The sequence below is a fragment of the Pelophylax lessonae genome, assembly GCF_965119305.1.
Source record: "Pelophylax lessonae genome assembly, chromosome: 1".
In the NCBI taxonomy this organism is placed as follows: Eukaryota; Metazoa; Chordata; class Amphibia; order Anura; family Ranidae; genus Pelophylax; species Pelophylax lessonae.
Genome location: NC_138768.1, coordinates 596722645 through 596743006, shown reverse-complemented (window position 1 = coordinate 596743006; position 20362 = coordinate 596722645). Strand labels below are relative to the sequence as shown.

General features: G+C 41.0%; 1 protein-coding gene across 1 annotated transcript in view; it reads left to right on the top strand.

Annotated features, from left to right (window-relative positions):
• The window catches only part of LOC309548685 (uncharacterized protein), a 127284-nt gene extending 110738 nt beyond the window's left edge, over nucleotides 1–16546 (top strand). The window contains exons 19-22 of the mRNA XM_082248647.1: nucleotides 942–1202; nucleotides 5955–6090; nucleotides 13518–13656; nucleotides 16368–16546. Coding sequence (XP_082104773.1) covers nucleotides 942–1202; nucleotides 5955–6090; nucleotides 13518–13656; nucleotides 16368–16392 — 561 coding nt within the window. The 3' untranslated portion in view covers nucleotides 16393–16546. The remainder of the gene's footprint in view (nucleotides 1–941; nucleotides 1203–5954; nucleotides 6091–13517; nucleotides 13657–16367) is intronic.
• Nucleotides 16547–20362: the final 3816 nt, after the last annotated feature.

Below are 20362 nucleotides of genomic sequence, written 5' to 3'. Positions count from 1 at the left end.
AAAAAAAGAGTATAATTTTGAGGTATCTATGCTACAATGCTCTTGGTGCATCTTGCGAAAGCAATATAAACTTTAATAGAAACAAAAAAATTAGTGGGACTTTAAATAAGCCACCCAGAAGATCACACAGAATATCAACAACATATGGTAACATATAATATAATATATTGTAATATATAATAAAATTATTTTTTCCACCAACCATCCAAAAGTGGCTTTAGTGGCTCTAAAGCCTTAAAGCGGTTGTATCCCGCTTTTTGACACTTTTACCTACAGGTAAGCCTATAATAAGGCTTACCTGTAGGTACAAATAATATCTCCTAAACCGGCACGGTTTAGGAGATATTTACAGTGCATGCAGCCGCTCGCGCGAGCGGCGCATGCGCTCTGAAGGTCCGGGGGGACCTTCAATTAACTTGCCGGGAGCTTGCCGGAAAAATCACTCCCGCGCGCATGAGCGGGAGTGACGTCATCACGGCTCCGGCCAATCAGCGCGCTGGAGCCTTCTCTTCCGGCCAATCAGCGCGCCGGAGCCGCCAAACCCGGAAGAGACGACGAGGGATCATGGCAGCGCCCGCATCGATGTCCGGGGGTCCGTGTCGGGGCTTCGTTTTAAGGTAAGTTAAACATAATGGGCTAGTATGCGATGCTGTGATACAGGAGCAGGGGGTGGGCTCGGGAGCGAGTACGTACGGGTGCCCCCATATGGGTGCCCCATTTTCTGTGGGAGAACCCCGCCTAAGAGAAGGGGCCTGGAGTGTTGGGGCTGCTCTGTGCAAAAGCATTGCATAGAGCAGGTAAGCATGACATGTCTGTTTTATTTTAAGAAAACAAAATGAAAGTTTAATACCACTTTAAGTAGCATACCGTATCATATTACATTGAGCTAAATCAAATTTAACAAATCTAAAAGGAATATTATCAACTTTTTTAATCAACAGGTGGAGCCTGGTACTACTTGTGCTGTATTTGGATTGGGCGCTGTTGGGCTGTCAGCCATTATTGGATGTAAAGTTTCTGGAGCATCAAGAATTATTGCTATAGATATAAACAGTAGCAAGTTTGAAAAGGCAAAGCTGTTTGGAGCCACTGACTGTATCAATCCTAAAGATTTGAACAAGCCAATCCAGGAGGTAATCAAGGAAATGACAGGAGATGGAGTGCATTATTCCTTTGAATGCATTGGCAGTACAGAACTTATGGTATGTAGTTTTAACTTTGATTCACCATTACCATTACTATGCGCTGATTCATTTGGAAGGCTTTTTGATTCCCTTGGTCCTAACTCCTACTGCATAGAAGACATGGTATTCATACACAGCACTGATGATGACCAAAAAGCCTAAAGCAGCAGTATGCAGTTTGAAATAAATATAATATCAAGCTGAAATTGTACCTTACACCAGTGGTTCTTGATGTGCATCTGGTTAATGAAACATAAGGAATGATTTGTGAGGATACATCCGCTGTCCAGAAATAGAGATATTATCCTCTTATTTTTGGAATGTGTGATGGAATGAGACATGTGAATACCTTACGTTCCAAGAAGGCTTTACTGTGCTATGAACTGATACGGTTGGAGAGCATTTTGATTCATTTTGTCCCTTATTACTATTTATGAATAATCAAATCAAGCTAGGCATATGCTCATTAATGTTTTATCTCTACAGTATATGCGGAAAAAGGTAATAGTTGGTCAATCTACAAGGAAGATATTATGATTGCAACAATATATTTCAAGCAGCTTGAAGCTGAACTCCAATCTCACCTTCATTCAGGACTGTGAGATTCTCAAAGTGTGCATAGCTGGAGGATTTCCAACATTCTCCAGCCATTTCCTCCCCAGGTTTAATGTCCACGGCCGACTCCTTTCATTCATTGGATGTCAGTTCTTTCAATCATGGAGGCTCATCATATGTGGGCACTACCAAGGAAAGTTCACCTATCCAGGCTGACAACAACCCATCAAGGCTTTGATATTTGCATATTAACTCCCAAGAACCAGCCCACTGCTCCACAGGGCTGACGGCTCTTTATAGGAGTACTGGATAGGCTTCAGTGATGTTTTCTGGAAACTAACAAGCAAAAATGATTAATTAACCCACAAGTGCATTTTCACTACTGCATTTCCTTTATTCTAGCTTGTCAACATGACAAATGCAATCATTTATAGGTTTCATAAAAGTATAGTACTTTGGTAGTTAGAATTACCTTTATTTAGAGAAGTCTATACATCAGAACAAAAAGAGGGACAGCTGAGGAGGAAAGAGGGACATGGGAATCAGCTCCCAGCTGTCTTTAACCACTTAAGCCCCGGAAGATTTTACCACCTTCCTGACCAGGGCCTATTTTGCGATTCAGCACTGCGTGACTTAAACGGACAATTGCTCGGTCGTGCGACGCTGTACCCAAATTAAATTGATGTCCTTTTTTTCCCACAAGCAGAGCTTTCTTTTGGTGGTATTTGATCACCTGTGCGATTTTTGATCATGTGCTATAAACAAAAAAAGTGCGACAATTTTGCAAAAATAACAATATTTTTCACATTTTTTTATATGAAATTCCCCCAAAAAATGTAAAAATCTAAATTTTTTAACATTTTAGGCCAATTTGTTTTCTGCTACATATGTTTGGTAAAAAAAATTGCAAAAAGCGTATTTTGATTGGTTTGCGCAAAAGTTATTGCGTTTACTAACTAAAGGAAAGATTTTTGTCATTTTTTTTTTAACGAGTAATGGCGGCGATCTGCAAATTTTTTTGCGGGACTTCGACATTGCGGCGGACATATCGGACCCTTGACTGACATTTTTGACACTTTTGGGGGTACCAGTGACATTACTACAGTAATCAGTGCTATACATATGCACTGTTACTGTAAAAATGACACTGGCAGGGAAGGGGTTAACTTTATTGGAGAAGGGGGGGTTAAGTGTGTCCCTAGGGGCATGCTTCTAACTGTGCAGGGATGTGGCTGTTCATGTAACAGCAGAGATCTATGGTCCTACATAGCAGGACCGTATGATCTCTGCTGTTACACAAGGGAGAGTGACAGGCGGCTTTGTTTACACTAGCCGCCTGCCTTTCTCCCTCTGAAACTGACGATCGCGAGTGACCGGCGGACATCGGGTCCCCCGGTCACACGCGGGGGGATCAGAGTGAGCGAGCGGGGGCGGGAGCATGCCTCTAGTGGCACGCGCTCGCCCCTTTTGGCTTGCAGGCGAGTGACGTACCGGTACGTCACTTTGCCTGCACGGGGTTGACCGCAGCAGTATATGTACATGCGGCGGATGGCAACCGGTTAATTGAATATGGTAAAGAGTATTTGCCCACAGAAAACATTTACAGAAGCAAGATCCCTGTAAATATTACTCACTTATATACTGTATTTAAGTACATGTAGTACTGGAACTGTGAACTGGAGAAGCTTTGACAAAAAGCTGGATTATGGGTTATCACTTTATTGCCAAATGTGGACATTTTGGCCTAGTACAGGTCTAAATGGAAGTGGTTATGGGCAATGTTGCCAGAAAGTTGTGTGAGAGACACAGACCTATTTTTCCAAATCAGATAAATGTGATTCTTGGAGGCCGGTACCCCAGATAAAATACACTGGGCTAGAATTACAGAGAAGAAAGTAGATGGAGGCACTTTTCTGATGTATGCTTGTTACCATTATTTGTTGCAGCTCCAGTTTACCACAGATTTGTAAAGCAGGCACATCAAATCAGAACTTTTTTGTTTTGCCAATGATTCCCAGTAAATTTAAAAAAGAGAGCAAGAGTGCAGCTTTTGAGATTTTTATCTTCATGTGCCCTAACAATTTCATTAAGGCCACTTTATGAGGCTAATGTAAAAAGACTGTGTTTAGTGTAATATAGTAATTAAAACAAAATACTATAAATATAATGAAAAGAGCAAATACAAAAAAACAATTCAAAAGTAAGTATGATATAATAGTTTGGGTTACCGGTGAGAGAAGTTTAACGGTGAGAGTTTCACTAAAAGCCCAATTCCATTTTTGTTTTGTTTATTGTGCTCCAGCATTTTTTTTTTAAATAAAAAGCAGCTTTGGCTGCAATACTCAACTACTCCCTAGAGCTGCTCCTAGCAGACTCACCTGCTCTGCAATTCAGCGCCAGTCCTTCTCCAAGCTGAATGATGCCCAGCATTATTCAACCCAATTCATGTGAATGCGGGGCATCATGAGCGGCTGCCTGGGGGGAACATCATCTTGGTGCCCTGTTCTCAAGGTAAATTGTTGCAGAGAGCTGGACTGGTATCATCATTGAAGACCACCCAGCAATGGAGAAGAGGCAAAGAGCAACCTTGGTGTCAATTTTTTTTTCTAGAAATCAGTTAAATGTGTTTCTTGGGGGCCACTACCCTCAAATGGAGTACACTTGACTTGACTTGAAAGTAAATGGAAGAAAAAGTAAAAATGGATACAATAATCTTGAGAATTGATGTGTACATAGTTCCGTAGTCTGGTTGAAAAAATACAAAAGTCCATGTAAGTCAACCAATAACAAGGGAAAATTAATTATGGAGAATTGATCTCAGTAAGTCGTGTTTGTTAAAACAGAGCATAGTGCAATGATAATAAGAAAAGTACAGTAAATTCTAGAGGTTATTGAGATTTTAGTTCAAATCAGTTAGTTTAGATTACTGCACCATGAACTGCCTAATTGGAAAAATTGAAAAAACAGAATGAACATGTAGCACAGCCCCCTTGAAGGCTGCTGGTTAGTGGAAGTTCCTCTGCACTCACCTGACCCTGAGAATTATCAAACCCACTAGGCACTTTAGGTTCTGACATTTCAGTGGTAATCTCCAAAAATACACTGACACAATGGAGATACAAATCTTATTATTTACTGAAGAAAAGGGGAAATCAATCAAACGTATTGATAATGGATAGGATACAGTAATAACAGATAAAGCAGTGTCAATCAGTTAAACCCCACTAATCACAATGGGGCTCAAGAGACCGACACTGTGGAGATAAATGTTCAGCAAACAGAGTGTTATATTCAACAAATAATTTTAACTGACTGTATTATCAGCTCTAACTGTCAAAGTTATTGTAATATATATTAACCTTGAACACTGGCTGAACCTCTTCTAAAATCAGAACTAGCAATATCTCGTCTTCCCTTAATAAGGATCTAACAGTATTCTAACAGGTCTCCTTTAAGACAGTAAGTACTAAAGTTCTTGCCCTAGCAAGACCTTGCAGAATCTTCGCCGGCAGTTGGAGCTCTTATCACTCTTCAACGTGATATTTGTAATCCCAAAGTAATGGTGTACATTACCAGCCCAGCAGGGAGGTATATCAGCTCTCCCATGATCCTCTCTCTCTCTCCCATGGCTCCCTGGGAGTATAGTCTCTCCTGCTATCCACTTAACAGTCTGCCTTAAGATCCAAACTATATCTCCCACAATCCAGTTCGTCCATTCCCGGGGAAAGCTGACCTGTCTCATAAAAGCCTTCAAGGAACACTCTGGCTGCATTATAACAATAACTTGTATATATATATTTATGACATACTGTATATACATATATAGTAGTCCCAGCTTGGCTACAAAAACGTTGAAAGTTATTGGTTCATACAGGATATACATCTGCCATTGGGAGATTAGCAGAGTATGCGATTTTATAGAGCTTTATCAAGACAATTCTGATTAGGCCATTTTGAGTATTTTGTGGCAGCATACTTTGCTATCTTTTCACTGCAGAGGAAATTACATACGAGTTTGGAAGATATGAACATGCTTGGGAATGTAAAAGTCTGGAAAATACAAATCTTTGAGGGTCTCTCATTTCACCATTTGAACATTTTTGTATTTTTTTAACTTCTATGACACCTATGTTGGTAAAAGTAATTTATAGGTACAGAACTTACTTCAAAGGCATGTTCATCTTCAGCCTGATTTCTTTTTTTCTTTGGTACTAGAAAGTAGCACTGGAGTGTACTCATCCAGGATATGGAACCAGCGTGGTAATAGGAGTAGCTCCCCCGGATGCAAAGGTCACATTTGATCCTCTTCTGCTTCTCACCGGACGCACGTGGAAAGGCAGTATATATGGAGGTACATTTTTCTATAGGACACCTATTTACATTGTTTTGCATTGTATTAAATGACAGGAATACTTTGAAGGTGCTGCTCGAAGGCACTGATTCTTTTGTAAAAAGGAGTATACGAACATTCAAGAAGCACATTGGCCCTAGCGAGACTGCTTACATAAAGTAAGAATCCTCTACGATAGGCACCAGGATTGTCATTTAAAGCATAGGAATGCAACAGGTGTACCACACAAAAGAGATGGTAGAGTACAAAATGATTTATTGGTTCTTTAGCAAGATCACACCAAACAGGCATCAGTTCTTCATTTGTTGATTGGTTTTTATGGCCATATACTGTAGGTATGTCATTATTGTTTTTTAATAGTATTTAATATTTATTCGTCCCCGTTTTGAAAACCCATAGTTCCTTTCTAATACTTTTTAAACTTTTTATATTATTTTTACATTTATATGAATTTCTTTGGCCCTGACAAAGGGGGAGTTTTTTTTAGGCCCTCGAAACGCATTGGCTTTGGTGTGATCTTGCTAAAAAATCAATAGAGCATTTTGGACACTCTCGTTTCTTTCGTGTGGTGCTCCCGTTGTATTGTTATACTTTAGGGAATGCTTTAAAATATATTTAAAAGTATTAGATTATAGCAGTTAATATGTTGTGGGGTGCATTTATCTTTGGGACCCTATAGAAAGCAAGACTGTGTAGTTGGATGCCACATGTAGAGTTTCCACACACCCAGTTAAAGCTCTTACGTCACATTGTCCTGCTTCTTGCAGCTAGAGATACATAACTCCTGCAGGTCTGAACAGCCAGTAACATGAGTACTCCCACTTCCTATGCCTTTTGTGTGAGCACTGAGCACCAATCAGACTGGCAGATAATTTAATGCAAGAAACAAGGGAGGGTTCCCTTGCTGCTTCTAAACTGTGCTCTGTGACGAGGCCTGGTGTAGCAGGGGAAGATATTGAAATTATTGGAGGATGGTCACAACCTAGTGGACCTATTTAGATAGCAACCCACCTTTTAATTGCCTTTTTGCAGTTTTCAGTCCCATTAGTAAACAAAGGATGACTAATCGTTTCCCAATTATGCAAGATCCAGCTTCTTCTAAACCATCTGTTCTAGTTTCCTTTTACAATTTGCCTGTATAGATGTGTAATTTTGAACATTCCATGCTGCTGTCTGAAACCATTGTGCATTTCAAACCCCCCCCCCCCCCCCCCTTGCTGTCCAGTTGACAGGGCCAAAGGTACTATCGTTTTGACAAAAAAAAGAAGGGATAGCTGTATAGTACAAGCAGTGAAAGATAGGCAGTAAATTTACCAATGCAGTGTACTGTACAAAAAGTTTATTGAAACATTTTTGAAAAATTATATGGAATATGATCCATTTGGAAAACAATCCTACAACTTCCAACAACTAGACTATTTTGTGAGGGAAAAACTACTATTGTTTTGAAGCTTCTGCTGAGCCACTCCTTGTTTTGTGGCCACAAACTATCTGGCATTCTAAGCTACCTTTCTTGGTATTGTATGGTATGATGGTAAATTTAAAAGCTACAAGTCACAGAATGTGGGTAGCACTGGTTTCTCTGAATTCTCTAACTCATAGCTACTAATTTTTAGGGTCTTTATGTAAGCTTTCTGACTTAGATTCCCCATCTGTACAACAACTCATATACACAGCATAAGTAAGCTTGAATTGGCTTTCCTTGATATATTATAACAGCCGGGGGTTGATTTACCAAAGGCAAATAGACTGTGCACTTTGCAAAGTGCAATTGTACTCTGAAAGTGCAGTTACACTCTGGAAGTATAGTTTCTCCAGAGCTTAGTAAATGAGGTAAAGCTTCACTTTGAAAAAGTACCCAATCATGTGCAAGGAAAATAAAAAAAAAATAGCATTTGTGCTTGCACATGATGATGGAAGTCAGCAGAGCTTCTGCTCATTTACTATGCTCTGGAACAACTGCTCTTGCAGAGTGCAACTGCACTTTGCAAAGTGCACAGTCTATTTGCCTTTAGTAAATAGACCCCTCACTCTGCAACTCTGCACTCTGCAACTCTGAATGTTTACAATGATGTGTCACTGTGTGGCAGTTTTGCCTGAATAGTTCTTCAATTTTCAGGTAACACATTCAGAAATTTAGCCTAACTTTATTTAAATATAATTTTAGCGATAAGAAGAGAAAAATGGTGCAGCAAACATTTACAGAAAATATATTACAATACATACATAAGCAACAGCAAAATAAAAGGGTTTAAGGGCTCTTTCACACTATCCGCTCCATCGGCGGACTCCGTTTATCTCAGCGGAGACACAGCTGTCAGAGCCCCATACATCTCTATGGGGGAATCGGATTGGGAATGGACCGTCGGTCCGTTCTCATCCGATCCGCCGGACGGATGGAAAATAGGGTTTCCATCAGTCCAGATTTGACCGATTGGATCGGATGCCAGCGGACATATCTCCGCTGACATCCGATGCCCCATAGGAATGCATGGGGGGACCGTTCAGATCCGCCAACAAAAACTGACAGGCGGATCTGAACGGTCCGCATGTGTGAAAGGGGCCTAAAAGTGAATATAATCAGTCTGGTTTTTGGTTTAGTGCAGCGTTTGGATAACTTGCTGAGTCAGGCCAATCTGGTCAGCAAGATGGTAGTTGTGATGATACCAAAACCAACCAAACCAAAACCAGAACTGCCAATTGCAATAGCCTTTCCTGTCAATGGAGTGTTGCAGAACTAATTCTACTCAACAAAACAGACACATCATTAATGTTAATTATGCGGAATACATTTATATTTCCATAAGGCAACAATCTGACATAATCTTGTCCCAATCTGACAACCAGCATATTTTTCACAGAATGAAAGTACTATTTCTTAGATACTGAATACAATATATATGAATATAATATACAGTATCTCACAAAAGTGAGTACACCCCTCACATTTTTGTAAATATTTTATTATACATTTTCATGTGACAACACTGAAGAAATTACAATTTGCTACAATGTAAAGTGGTGAGTGTACAGCTTGTATAACAGTGTAAATTTGCTGTCCCCTCAAAATAACTCAACACACAGCCATTAATGTCTAAACCGCTGGCAACAAAAGTGAGTACACCACTAAGTAAAAATGTCAAAATTGGGCCCAATTAGCCATTTTCCCTCCCCGTGTCATGTGACTCGTTAGTGTTACACTCAGAACTGGCCTCGACTTGGTTGACCAAAGAAGGTGAGTGAATGTGCTCAGCGTCATATCCAGAGGTTGTCTTTGGGAAATAGAGGTATGATTGCTGCCAGCATTGCTGCAGAGGTTGAAGGGGTGGGGGGTCAGCCAGTCAGTGCTCAGACCATATGCTGCACACTGCATCAAATTAGTCTGCATGGCTGTCATCCCAGAAGGAAGCCTTTTCTAAAGATGATGCACAAGAAAGCCCGCAAACAGTTTGCTGAAGACAAGCAGACTGAGACATGGATTACTGGAACCATGTCCTGCTGTCTGATGAGACAAGATAAACTTATTTGGTACAGATGGTGTCAAGCGTGAGTAGCGGCAACCAGGAGAGGAGTACAAAGACAAGTGTGTCATGGTCTGAGGCTGCATGAGTGCTGCCTACACTGGGGAGCTACAGTTCCTTGAGGGAACCATGAATGTCAACATGTACAGTGACATACTGAAACAGAGCATGATCCCCTCCCTTCAGAGACTGGGCCGCAGGGCAGTATTCCAACATGATAACGACCCCAAACACACCTCCAAGATGACCACTGCCTTAATAAAGAAGCTGAGGGTAAAGGTGATGGACTGGCCAAGCATGTCCCCAGATCTTAACCCTATTGAGCATCTCTGGGGCATCCTCAAATGGAAGGTGGAGGAGCGCAAGGTCTCTAACATCCACCAGCTCCGTGATGTCGTCATGGAGGAGTGGAAGAGGACTCCAGTGGCAACCTGTGAAGCTCTGGTGAACTCCATGCCCAAGAGGTTTAGGGCAGTGCTGGAAAATAATGGTGGGCACACAAAATATTGACACTTTGGGTCCAATTTGGACATTTTCACTTAGGGGTAAAACATCTGAACTTGTGTATAGTGGTATATATACACACATAATTATATGTATATAGACACCTAGCCATATATAGGTGTGATAGTAGCAGAAATATATTACTGTAAATGATTTCATTAGCGCAAGCATATATTTCTGCTACTATCACACCTATATATGTCTAGGGGTATATATACAGACATATATGTGTATATATACCCCCTATACACATGTTCAGATGTCATGTCTGACATCAAACATGTCCTCAAAAAAGCACTGGCAGTGGCAACCCCTGCAGCATGAAAAATGCTTGGCTGGTGAGAAGCCATATTCCTGTCCCGAAGCAACTCAGAGAAATGATCATTTCTCTATAGCGGTCACCCTGCTATGGAAGGGTTTTGTCACCCTTCCATAGCAGTCACTGTCAGTTAACCCTACACTACACTACGGTCCCCTTACACTTAACACTTTCCCTACAGAAACTAAATTTTTGAAGCTAACTTAAGTGTAAAGGAGCACTCTAACTACACTAGATATCCCTTTCCTCACACTAATAAATGCTAAATGACACTTTTAAAGTAAAATTAACAGAACTGCTTCCACTCTCTTCCATGTCCAGTATAACAATGCTAGGAATATGGTGGGGGCGATCTTTTATACTGGGGGGCGTATTCACTAATGATTGGTCTAGGGACCCCCTAGTCACTCCAATCACATTCCTAGCATTCTCCTGCCCCCTCAATTGGCTTTTGCTAATGGTTCTGGTCCAATCACAGGCTTTTAAAGCCCATTTCCTGAAGCATTGCATTTTGGTCGGTTCTGGTTGCCGAATTCCGAACTTTTTGGGCAAAAAGTTCTAAATTCGGCCGAACCTCAAACACCCAATGTTCGGGCCGAACCGATGGTCGACCCGAACCGTTCGATCATCCCTACTGCTTATGTTCCAGAAATATTGCAAGCATCCTTTTCCTTACATTTTTCAAACTTGGTTTAGTTGGTCAATAACCACTGACAACTCTTCTGTCTAGTACAGACAGGGAGGTGAATTTCAAGGCAGGGATAAGTACTTTACAAAACATCCACCCAACCATTATAAAAACAAAAAGTCTCAAAAAGTACATTTGGTGACTTACTCCTATACCAGTTGTGATTCAGAATATTTTTTATTGCTCAAAAGGAAGGTTATACTTCTAAAGGGAAAGATGCAGTCTGGAAAAATACCATTAATTATATAACTTTACAAGACGTTAGCACTTTTTTTTCTTATTAAAATAAGGAGACAACCCCCCCCCCCCCCCAAAAAAAAAAAAAAAAAAAACAGATGCTGGTACTTTATATCCATATCCAATAAGTATTATTGAATTTAGTGCAGTCAAGGAAACCTTTGTAGTCCTCTGGGCTGCATGGAGAGCTGGTGCCATGAGTGGGGATAGGTGGAGCCAAGAGGTCAGTGTTATTATTTTAATTTACCTGGCTAGAAAAAAAAATGCAGAATGTAATATATGTTCTATGCTAAACACATTAAAGTGGTACTAAATGGCATTTTTTTTTACCTTATGGCAACCCCTCACCCCCACCAAAAAAAAAAAAAAAATGTACAGTAATAGTTTTAATACAACTTTAAATAAATTAAACATAATAGATACTATTGATTCCCACCAAAAGAGCCTGAATTAAACTGTGCTACTTTTACAAGTTTCGAACGTATTCTTTTTGAAGTCAGAGTTCAGCAGTGATGAAGTGTAGTTTACCTTTTATAACACTGAATTTCAACAATTACCTTGTTTAACCTGAAATGTTTTTCAAATGGCAGGATGGCTTCTAAGATGACCTTTAAAACTGTCAGTACTTGTTGACAATGGCAAACTTCCACTATGTTGAGGCTTTCCACATATTAGAAATGTTGCCAAAAGCTAATCAATTTTAAAAATTAACCAGAAGAAATAACTCTTTATCTAAATGATTGTATAACACCACTGTTCTAGGCTACATTTACTTTTCTAAATGCACAATCAAGTTACTTTTATTCTTGCTCTTTGTAATCCTAAATTAGTAGAGTAGCACTATACTGCATACTGTAGCTGTGTTATAGATGCACACACAAAGCTCCCCTATCTTTCGCTGTATATATATATATATATATATATATATATATATATATATATATATATTTATTTTTTTTAATTTATTTTAGCAATGGATGGAGTAGGGATAGGTAAGAAAAATATGAATGTACATGGGGGCATTAAACAATTCTGCATCCCAGCTAGACATTGCTAAACAGAAGTAGTGACGCAGATTTGAGTCAAAATATAAAATAGATCTTTTATATTTATGCAGTATTATTCATAAATTCCTAAATCCCCATTTAGCTGCTCTTAAAAAAATAAAAATAAAACTTCAGCAGCTACAAATACTGTAACTGCTGACTTTTAATAAACAGACACTTACCGGTCCAGGAGTCCAGCACTGTCAACCGGGCTGGTTCCTCGATGGTCTTTGGGTGCCCAGTGCGCCATCTTGCTAGTGGGAAGCTGTGTGTGAATTCCTGCTCTTTCACAGCCAGCTCCCCACCATGATGTGCTGCATATTTGGACTAGTCTCACAGTTCCCTGAATGTGCCCAGGAGTTTGCAGGTGGGAAGGGGGTCGCCAACTTCTGCTCTTCTCATCTAGGCAAGAAGAACACAAGTTGGAGCAGGTACCTGTCATAAATAGACACTCCAAAAGTTGTACAGAAAGAGGTAGGAGAAGAAAAAATAGACCTTCATGTTTTAGATGAAGTCACGTTTTAAGTACCACTGGGGGCGATTTACTAAAACTGCAGGGTGCAAAATCTGGTGCAGCTCTGCACAGAAACCAATCAGCTTCCAGGTTCCAGGTTTTATTGTCAAAGCCTATTTGAACAAGCTGATTTTGGATGCTGATTGGTTACCAGTTACCATGGACAGTTGTACCAGATTCTGAGTGCACCAGTTTTAGTAAATACCCCCCACTGTAACAGAATGAAACCTTTCCCTGACTACTTCTTTATTGTGCATCTGTTTTGAGTGTGTGTGTCTCCAGTGCTAAAACCAGACTGGATCTGTGCTAATCTGTGGCAGTTGGCTGCCCACACTTTCAAATGCAGAGTACACATTAAAACCTATTGCATAGACTTTGTTAACCGACAGATTTGCAGCAAAATTTGTGATTAATCTGTTTTTTAAATGTCTCCTTATAGTGTAATTTGGATACTGGAATTTAGAGACCACGGTTCTTACTGACATTTTCATTTGAAGGAACTGTCATAGCAAACAATGTATTAAATACGGTATATGGTCAATACATGTATGTTTTGTATCTAACTGAGTCAAACTGAACTAGAGTCTGACTTTTTCAGGTTATAAAAGTTCGGACTCAGTGCCCCAGTTATTTTCTGAGTACATGGCAGGCAAATTTGATCTGGATGGTTTAGTGACCCATACTTTGCCTTTTACCCAAATAAATGAAGGGTTTGAACTTCTGAGAGCTGGAAAAAGGTTAGTATTAGTAATAATAAATTCAGTTATTTTTTTTTTTTAATGTGCTGTCTGTTAAGAGTGCAGCATCCATTTATATAGAGAAGAATGAATACTGAGAATTGTACTCATCATCCAGAAGAAGAAATGTGGTAGTATGCATTGTCTATACATACTATACTGGGAAGAATACTTAGAATTGTGCCCAGAATACTAAACAAAATAATTGGTACTTTGCAGTACCCATAAACTGGTTTTACAAAATTAGAGAAATGGTGCTATGTGAGGCTCATGTATACAGAATTAGAACAGATATTGAAAATCATATCCAACATTCAGAGCAAGAGAAGTGGCGATATGCATGTAAACAAACCCCTGACTATAAAATGAATCCTCTAAGTATGAGATTAGCATCCATGTACTAAAATTAACTTCAAAACCATATGTAGAAATACATTCATAGAAGACAATACATTCCATAATTTACCATTGCCAGCAGATCGTATTTGTGTCTATTTATTTTGAACATATTAGAATAGTGCACCAACACCTCCATTCTCTAGTCTATACGTCCCTAGATTCCGCCTTTTGTGTTTACCAATTCCTCTCAGTTTGCTACAGTGCTGCTACATAATAGAAAAATTCTCAGCAGAGGTCTGACTCACAACTTTTATAAACCCTCCCAGCCTCCATAGCATCTTTATCCAGCGCTTTGGCAGCACCACACAGCAAATAACATCCTATTTACTACCAGGCACCATGTAGACAAAGTCATCCAATAGGATCCTGGCAATAGTTCCAATGGTTCCCAATTGCCATCCTAATTCTGCTGCAGTATGAAAGATAGAGCAACCTGAGCCTGTTTAGCCATGTTCAGGATAAAGCATGAGGCTTTGGTTAGGAGGTTGGCAAATTTTAAGTGGCTTTGCCCCAATATAAGGATATCTACTTGAACCCCTTACACCTTTACTGCCTGTATAACCCTTTCCCACTAAAAAAGGTTCTTCAGTATGACATTAAAAAAAATTAAAGTCAGTTTCTCAGGAGGCTGCGGATGGGGGGTTGGGGCGGGGACTTCCCATGGAATCGCCTAGATATGATTCTGGTGACTACAGCAGACATGGGAGTGGGTACCTGACAAAACTAGATACCTGCCCCCCCCCCCTCAGAAAAAAAGTTCCAAAAATGAGAGAGGACTTTTCACCTTTTGGGTGAAACTCTGCATTAAAGCAACTGGCAACAAAGGTGAAGAGGAAGTGTAAGCATGATGGCTTAAGTGGCAATAGTGGAAAGCACATTCTATTAGAAATAAGATTCTCACTTTCCCATCTGGCCAAACTGTATTCATTTTGCTGTCTGCTTAAAATAATGGTGAATAAGACCTTATTCACTATCTCTTTCAAGCTATAATATGAGTAGTAAAAAGAATGATGGGGCAGGAGTGAGATCCCCATGCACCGCATTACCCACATGATGACCTTACAGTGAATGCCTCTTTAACCACTTCTGGACTGGAAGGATTTGCCCCCTCAAAGACCAGGCCATTTTTTGCAATTCGGCACTGCATTGTTTTAACGGACAATTGCGCGGTCGTGCAATGCTGTACCTAAATAAAAAATTATTTCCTTTTTTCCCACAAATAGAGCTTTCTTTTGGTGGTATTTTATAACCTGTGCGATTTTTATTTTTTGCGCTATAAACAAAAAAATAGCGACAATTCTGAAAAAAAACCGCAATATTTTTCACTTTCTGCTATATAACACCCCCCCCCCCCAAAAAAGTAATTAAAAATCTATTTTTTTTCTTCCTTTTAGGCCAATTTGTATTCTGCTACATAATTTTGGTAAAACAAAATCCCAATAAGCGTATTTTGATTGGTTTGTGCAAAATGCATTCCATCTATAAACTTTATTTTTTTTTTTTTTTTACTAGTAATGGCGGCGATCTGCAATTTTTAGCTCAACTGCGACATTGCGGTTGACAGATCGGACACCTAACTGACATTTGACACTTTTGGGGGGACCAGTGACATTACTACAGTAATCAGTGCTAACAATATGCACTGTTACTGTAATAATGACACCGTCAGGGAAGGGGTTAACCTAGGGGTGATCTAAGGGTTAAGTGTGAGCCTAGGGGAGTGTTTCTAACTGTGGGGGGAGGGGCTTGTGAAATGACCACAGAGACATGTGATTCTATATAGGAGGATCACAGGCGCTCGCTCTGTGATCATTTCAGAGAGAAAAACGGTCTGCTGTGTTTACAACAGCAGACTGTCCTTCTCTCTCAGCGGGGAGCAATTACGGGTGGCCAGTGGTGCTGATTGCCCCATTGATCGGCATCCCCGCTGCTTCATGGGGGGGGGGGAGCACGCCCACGGATCACCGTACAGGTATGGTAATTCGCGCAGCCAAGCCAGCCTGCCGCAGTATATATGCGGCGGGCGGTCGGCAAGTGTTTAAACTAGATTTACTTATATATGTCAAATGACATTCATTCATGTAACCATAACTCATGATAATGTCACTTGGTCTGTTTTCCAGTATATAAAACCACATTATATAGCATCAGATATCACACTGAATTATATTTAATAAATACCAGAGTACAAGTTTGGATCATATATAGGAATATACAGTATAAGAACGTTGACTAATACAGTATATATATATATATATATATATATATATTTATAATATACTTTTCTGAACTTGTTTTTCTTCTTTTTTAAGCATCCGCACAGTCTTGTTATTCTAAATGGAAGACTTTTCCCGAAGAAGTGTCATTTCTAGTGCTTACATTTGTTTGGCACATATGGAAGAGATAATATTTGCTTTAATGTAATCTGATTTAGCTGATTTGATTAATGTAATTACTTTGACACAACCCAAAATAAAAGGCTTTTTAAAAGTGTTTCAATTATTTTATTTTTTTGCCAAAAAGTAACAATTTTCTGTACACAAAACAAAAATGCGAAACGCACAAGTGGATACTTATGCTTGGAGTGCCTTTAGATAAGGAAAAATAAAGTTTCAAGCAGAAATGGAAAAAGGTATGTTACATATAGTTAGTCTGCTTGAAAAAGTCCATCTAGTTCAACCGATAAAAAAATGTCTTTATGTTGTAAAATGCATTATTAGCTCTATTTTGCAGAAGGTCCTGCTCAAGGTAGGACACTTTATTTTAAAAATATTGAATTATTTTCATCAATATTTGGTGAGATACATTATTGTCACATGGCTAATATAAAGATCCTTATCTTTGTGTTAAAGCTTTGTGATCTGAGCCTTATGTCATGTAGAAAGTTGCACTTGCTGACCACTATAAAGATGATATCACATTATGGCTTAATGTATCCTAAGTACTCAAATAAACAGCCACTGGTCACTGCTTTGAGCCTGGTACACACCACTAGTATTTTCTCGTTCAGCCCAGCGGGTTGAACGAACAAAACCTCACAGCTCCGGTCGAGGCCGCTGTACTAACTATCCACGCTGGCGCAGTGAGCTCCCATGCTGTGCTATTGTATTCTGACATGGGGACACCCTCCACCAGAACGCTCCAGTCAGCGCTCTCAGCCATTGGCTCAGCCGGTCGGCTGCTGGTTTTCCAGCATGCTCGTCTGACTGGCCGGCTTCTGTCGGACCTGCTGCCATACACACGAGTCAAATGCTGGATGATTTTTATTTATCGATTGACATTTGGCCTGTATATACTAGGCTTTAGGGGGAAATAGAATGTAGCCCATACAGTTAAAAGTTAGTCTACATAAACAGGAACTCTGTATTTGGAGTAAATTCAACCACCTTCGGCTTTGGCAGTGGCGTACCAATAGGGGGGGCGGGGGGGGGGCGGTCCGCCCCGGGTGCCACACATTAGGGGGGTGTCAGCGAGCACACGGGTGACACCGGGGCCGGCCGGCGGACTGCCTCCGCCGCTCGCTGACACAGGAGCGCAGAGGAGGAGAAACTGTATAGCAGAGAATGGGAGAGAGACTCACTTCGCTCACGAGCCCTGCATACACAGCGGGAAATGCCGAAGTTAACTCTGCTAGATAACGAGAAGGCGATTGGTTGCTAGGACCGCCTAGCAACCAATCACCGGCTCATTAACTAGCACTGTCAACGTTGGCATTTCCCGCTGACTGCTGTGTATGCAGGGCTCGTGAGGCTCTCTCCCATTCTCTGCTTTGAACAGTTCCTCCCTCTCTGCTCTCCTAATAAGGTAGGGGGGCGGGGGGGGGGGCAATTGTATTGTAAAGACAGTCGTTCTTTTGGGGGGGAGGGGGTCTGCATTGTAGAGGGGCTTTATTGGGGGGTGTCTGGATTGTAGAGGGGTTTTATTGGGGGGTGTCTGCATTGTAGAGGGGCTTTATTGGGGGTGTCTGCACTGTAGAGGGGCTTTATTGGGGGGGTGTCTGCATTGTAGAGGGGTTTTATTGGGGGGGGGGTGTCTGCATTGTAGAGGGGTTTTATTGGGGGGGGGTCTGCATTGTAAAGGGGTTTTATTGGGGGGGGTCTGCATTGTAAAGGGGTTTTATTGGGGGGGGGGGGTCTGAATTGTAGAGGGGTTTTATTGGGGGGGGTCTGCATTGTAGAGGGGTTTTATTGGGGGGGGGGTCTGCATTGTAAAGGGGTTTTATTGGGGGGTCTGCATTGTAGAGGGGTTTTATTGGGGGGAGTCTGCATTGTAAAGGGGTTTTATTGGAGGGGGGGAGTTGTCTGCACGGTAAAGGGGTTCTATTGGGGGGCTTGTATTGTAAAGTGGTTCTATTGGGGGGGGGGGGGTCTGCATTTTAGAGGGGTTCTATGGGGGGGGTTGTATTGTAAAGGGTTCTATGGGGGGGGGGTTGTATTGTAAAGGGGTACTATTGGGGGGTTTGTATTGTAAAGGGGTTCTATTGGGGGGGTCTGCATTGTAAAGGGGTACTATTGGAGGTGTTTTTATGTAAAGGGGTTCTATTGGGGGGTTTGCATTGTAGAGGGGTTCTATTGGGGGGGGTTTGTATTGTAAAGGGGTTCTATTGGCGGGAGCTTTGTATTGTTAAGGGGTTCTATTGGGGGGCTGTATAATGTAAAGGGTTCTATTGAGGTGGGGCGAGGGCTATGTCATGTAAAGGGTTCTATTGGGGGGGGGGGGGTGCGGAAACTGTGTAATGTAAAGGGTTCTATGGGAGGGTGGGGGCTGTGTAATGTAAGGGGTTCTTTTGGGGGGCAGGGGCTGTGTAATGTGAAGGGTTCCATGGGGGATGGGGGCTGTGTAATGTAAGGGGTTCTATTGGGGGAGGGGGGCTGTATAATGGAAAAGGTTCTATGGGGGGGCGGGAGCTGTGTAACATAAAGGTTTCCATGAGGGGGGTGTGGGCTGTGTAATGTAAAGGGTTTCAATGGGGGGGCTGTGTAATGTAAAGGGTTCCAATGGGGGGCTGTGTGATGCAAAGGGGTCCAGGGGTACGGGGGCTGTGTAATGTAAAGGGTTCCAATGGGGGGGGGGCTGTGTAATGTAAAGGGTTCCAATGGGGGGGCTGTGTAATGTAAAGGGGTCCAGGGGTACGGGGGCTGTGTAATGTAAAGGGGGTCTTCCTACATTTTACTCGCAGTTATTACTGCAGTCCTATAGATTTTTTTTCTGCATTTTCTGAAAGCGCACCAAAAGTCTTGCATGCTGCATCTTTGGCACGCTTTCAGAAAACAGAAAAAAAAAATTTGGGGGGGGGGGGGGCGACACCATGGTTTACTGCACCAGGTGACACCAACCCTAGTGACACCACTGGCAGTAGCACACAGTAAGTATGCCACTGCCAGTTACATGTGTTTCTGTCTGGCGCCTCAAGTCAATCGGCGCCGTTTTTGCAGAGTAGGAGGGGCCTGGTCGCCGGGTCAATGTGCGGTTCGTCGCCTGCACGCCGGGGGGGTGCCAGATATAGGATCCGCCCCGGGTGCCAAATGCTCTAGGTACGCCCCTGGGCTTTGGTAAACCTTTTTGAGACAACATGAGAAATGAATGCTAGCAATATACTGTATATTACAATTGATTGTAAAATTACTGTATAATCATCTTTACCAAGACTTTTTTAGGGCCCACTCAAATAATCAAATTAGTCTATATCAAATTAGTATGCATGTGCAGTTTGTAATAGTTGATAAATGTTTTGCAAACTGCACAATAAGATTTTACAGTCCTTCACAATGTCCGCTGTTGTTAAGTGACAACCAGGCAATCATCAAAGGAAGACCAGGAGGAAAGGGACTCTTTGAAAGAGCTGGTACAGTAATATTATATATGATATAATTTTGCAGCTGTACAAAGATGAAACTTCATGCATGTAAAGAATGATAGCAGACCTTTGCATAGTCTTAATTAAAATACCATTAATATTTACAGACTTGTGACTTAAAGGCACCTGGATCTTAAAGCAACATTTTAATTTATAGCACTGCATTTTATGTTCATGTCTACAACTATTTCAACTCCTCCTGTTTTGTTAACACCTGGCCAAATGCCTGCTGTGCAAAAGGAATTTGAATATTGAGAAGGCATGCTATTTATTTCTAAAACAGCAAAATAAGGAAGAACATTGATTACAAACTGGCTACTCACGAACATCACACAAACACAGACATCACAACATAATAAATATATATATATATATATATATATATATATATATATATATATATATATGCACACACACACACTATTTATTGCCAAAAGTATTGGGACACTC